The sequence below is a fragment of the Oculina patagonica genome, unplaced genomic scaffold, assembly GCF_052425735.1.
Source record: "Oculina patagonica isolate OP01 unplaced genomic scaffold, crgOcupat unplaced1519, whole genome shotgun sequence".
Taxonomy (NCBI): Eukaryota; Metazoa; Cnidaria; class Anthozoa; order Scleractinia; family Oculinidae; genus Oculina; species Oculina patagonica.
In genome coordinates this window covers 60-4367 of record NW_027557540.1, presented here as the reverse complement: position 1 = coordinate 4367, position 4308 = coordinate 60, and the positions used below count along the sequence as shown (strand labels likewise).

Here is a 4308-nt window from a genome sequence, read left to right as displayed (position 1 = left end):
GTTCCAGCTGCCATGTTAGTGCCCATCCGCGTGGAAACCAACATGGCATCTCCATACTGTGCTCTCTAAATTTGTGAAGATTGTGAAGAACATTTTCACGGATTACAAGAATATGGAATACCATACAGACTTGAGACTTGGACAAGTTTATACTATCTAGTAATTTTTATATAACCCTGTTGTATAAAGGCGTGATAGTTGCATGATAGTAATATCACCCATTTATGCCGGCAACATGATTATCAACGGTAGCACACATATGCCCCTCTCTGATTATTCTTTAGGAGAGTGGGTGATTGTGTAGACGTGCATAGAAGAAGTACAAGACATGTTTTTAAAATCTAAGCAGCCCATATTTATGTAGGGTGGACATGCTGTAACTTAGATTGTTTCCACTCATGTTATTGATCAAAAACAGATTGTTCAGGAGTATGAGAGAGCAGTTATTTTCCGTCTTGGTCGGTTGCTGCCTGGAGGAGCAAAAGGACCAGGTAAACTGTTATCTTGCTGCATGTCAACCCATGTCTCTACCATTTGAAGCTATCTCTAGATCCAAATTCACTGTAACAAAGTAAACCCTTATATTGCAGTTTTTCAAGGCTAGCTATTCCTCCACATCTAATGAGAACAGTTGTCTGATCAAGCATTTCAGTCTGCAAGACCAACAGTACAAGACAATTAGAATAAGCATCAGTCTCTTTCAGAGAAAAAAGTTGACATACCGTAATGATTCGATTTAGCGCCCTCCTTCCAATAAGCGCCCTTCCGAATAAGCGCCCCTTCGAATGTGCTTTTGTCAATAAGCGCCCCTATTCCAATAAGCGCCCCCCATTCTAATAAGCGCCCCCATTCTTATAAGCGCCTCTATTGTAATAAGCGTTCCTATTGTGGATAACTGCCTCTACTGAAGTCATCGACGTCGAATAGATAAACTCATCAACATTCACCGTACCGTACATGTATATGTTGTGGTTTAATTTTTTCTTTGGTTTAAAATTTTTCAAACCAGTTTGATTTTTATTTCCCTTTGTTTCAGATTATGATAATGAACATAAGACAATGAAAAATAAAAATCAAACTGGTTTGAAAAATTTTAAACCAAAGAAAAAATTAAACCACAACATATATATTTACTGCTAAAATGAACAATTCTTTTAAAAGTAACTAACCTTTTAACAATTTTTTACTGTTACAGTTTGTGTTTTTGTTAGTTATTTTAATATTTATTAAAGTTTTGTTTTGAACTTTTGGTTATTTCTCAAAAAATTAAATAAGTGCCCTGTCCCGAATAAGCGCCCTGTCTCGATTAAGCGCCTCTCTTGAGGTGCCAAAAGTAAATAAGCGCCCCGGGCACTAAATCGAATCATTACGGTATTCAGGCGGAAAAGAGCCCTTCAATCAGCTCTATCATTCTGTTTTAATTTAGATGTAATAGCTGCAATATAATGTAATAAAAAACACACTGAAACGGCATTATCATCACAGATTGCTTATTTACAGTGTTGTTCTTTTTCAGGAATGTTCTTTATTTTACCCTGTATTGACTCCTATCAGAAAGTAGATCTTAGAGTGGTGTCATTTGATGTGCCACCACAAGAGGTACTGGTTACAAAATGGTTTGTAATACATACTTGGGTGGCGTGGTTGTCTAATGGTTAGTGCACCAGACTTTGAATGGAACAGTCCAGTTTGAGCCCTGGCAGGGTTATAGTGTTAGTTCTCGCTTAAAAGGCTTCACATGTACATACATATACAATGATATTGATATTTGTTATTCCTTATTTTACTGTTTGTCAAACACAAACCTGGGACTTATCACTGTGAAGTTAAAAATGATCACAGCTTGGAAAGTTATCTTTTTAACTATGAGCACATTGTATGTTTTGTAGTTTAAATGAGATTTATTATGGCCTTTCAAATATGATTAGTAAAATTTTAATTTATTAATAAGTTCAGATGGTGGAATTCAGCAAAAATACTTCAAGCAAGTTCCACAAGATACTGTGGAATAACTGAATTATTAACTGCCAGGTAACTTATCTCTAGGTTTTGACAAAGGACAGTGTAACAGTTGCAGTAGATGCAGTGGTGTATTTCAGAATATACAATGCCACTATGTCAATCACTAATGTGGAGAATGCCAATCGCTCTACACGTCTACTGGCACAGACCACCCTGCGAAATGTGCTGGGAACCAAAAACCTGAGTGAGATCTTGGGTGAGAGAGAAAGTATCAGCGATACCATGCAGGTAGATATATTAAATTATTAGTCAGAACTCAGAGGAACAATATATTGAAATACTGTTATTCATAAATTATACATATATGTATTGAAAGTAGCAGAAATTCTCAATTTTTTTGTGCGTCCACTTTTAACAGACATCTCTGGATGAGGCCACTGATCCTTGGGGTGTTAAGGTGGAGCGTGTGGAAGTGTAAGTGTATTAGCTTTGATTTGTTATTGGTTTGTATTGAGATTTAACTTTTAACAAGTGTTACCGGTAAGTTTTTTTAGTTGAGTTGTTGCATGGAGAGTTGTTTCCTTGATGCTGTATGTTCCCAGGATATGTCTGCAAGTTTCTGTTTGCAATTCTCAACAATTTTCCATTAATCATTAGGTTTTGTTTGTTTATTGCGTAGGAAGGATGTGCGTCTTCCTCAACAGTTGCAGCTGAGCCATGGCAGCTGAGGCTGAAGCCTCTCGTGAAGCTCGTGCTAAGGTACAACCTTTGATATTTTTTTCAGGGTCATTTTTATTGGTTGATATGCTTAGCAATGACATACAGATTCATGATGCTTGTGATGGAAGTTTGCTAATTTTTTCGCTCATTGTCTAATAGCTTCACTCTTATTTCAGGTTATTGCTGCTGAGGGTGAGATGAATGCATCTCGTGCATTAAAGGAGGCTGCTGAGATCATTTCCGAGTCTCCTCCGCTCTCCAGCTGCGATATCTGCAGACACTGACAACCATCTCAGCTGAGAAGAATTCCACGATCATCTTCCCTCTTCCTGTCAACTTTTTGGCCAGACTTCTTCCAAGTGAGAACAAATGACTAGATGAACACAAGGAAGCCATATCTACTGAGTCACCATTGACTGAAGTTAGTGTTCTGTGAACACGTATTGAGAATTCAGTTGTAACCAGAGATGTAAAGAAAATTATACAATTCAACTAAATGCATGTTTAGGGTTAGGGTTAGGTAGATATTGATGTCCGATATAAACTTTTAAAGATTTGCAGTCAGTTAAAAAAAATACATGTAGATTATAATAAGTAGCAAAATAAACCACACTTAGTAGTCTATACTGGCATTTGTATAGGGTATCCTATATTATTATATCTCTGTGGTAGAAAGTGAGGTGGTGATTGGTCAATTTAATAAGCCTTATTCTTGGGCATCGGCCCACTTCCTACACACTCGATTTATTTATTTTTCTTAGGAAGGAGGGATATAATAAACATATTTACTTTGTTTTCTCAGTCTGTACTGTAAGATATGATCCTCATTTTTTTGTTAAATGGACTGGAAAAAACCAGGTCCATATAAGTACAGACTTTGATCTCAGTATATGAGGATATTTGTCTCATGTTTGTTCTCAAAGATCACAAATTATTGTGTTTGTTTTAAAAACAAAAGTACAGTTAGGCCATGACTAATTTTCCTAACCCTGTGTATAGAGAGAAATACCAGTCATCTGAAATGTTAGGTTTAAATTATTAAGTGAAAAAACAATAGTAGTACCTAATATTTAAAAGTAACAAGTACCAGTTCATGGTGATAAATGTTTGCCCCAAAACTTGCTAAGTAACATGGTACATTACACCATGCTGGTATAACTGTTTCTGGAGGAAAACTTTGCAAGCCTTAAAATTCACAAATGAGTAGTCTCAGAGTTGGTGCTACCGGTTCTAAAGCCATATTTTATCTTAATATAAATGGAATAAGAACTTACAACAGGTTAAACATGCTCGTTTCCTGTCAGGCTCAACATTGTACTGCACAGTGTTCTTCTCACACGTCTTCTTCTCAATGTATATAGTGTTTTTATAATATTCTAGTGTAATTTTTAGGGGAGGGTCACAGTTTTGTTAGCTTTGCTATTTAGTGTTACCCTCATTTTAAATAAAGTCTTTATTATTATTATTATTATTACAGGTCAGCATTTATAATATGTCTTGTCTCTGTTCTATGAACCAGAATGTGTGTATGATAACACAGTTAATTAAAGGATTTTACAGCAGGGTATTAAAATTTGCATCAGTAATTTTAGCAAAAGGCTTTTTTCATGTCTTATAACAATTATG

General features: G+C 35.9%; 1 protein-coding gene across 1 annotated transcript; it reads left to right on the top strand.

Moving 5' to 3' along the window:
- Positions 1 to 418: 418 nt before the first annotated feature.
- Positions 419 to 4018, top strand: LOC144639942 (stomatin-like; the record flags this gene model as incomplete). The annotated part of the gene is given in 8 exon segments (XM_078499207.1): positions 419 to 491; positions 1517 to 1599; positions 2047 to 2250; positions 2381 to 2436; positions 2642 to 2675; positions 2677 to 2721; positions 2859 to 2931; positions 2934 to 4018. Coding segments are annotated over 8 exon segments (690 nt in total), but the record flags the coding sequence as incomplete, so codon positions are not given.
- Positions 4019 to 4308: the final 290 nt, after the last annotated feature.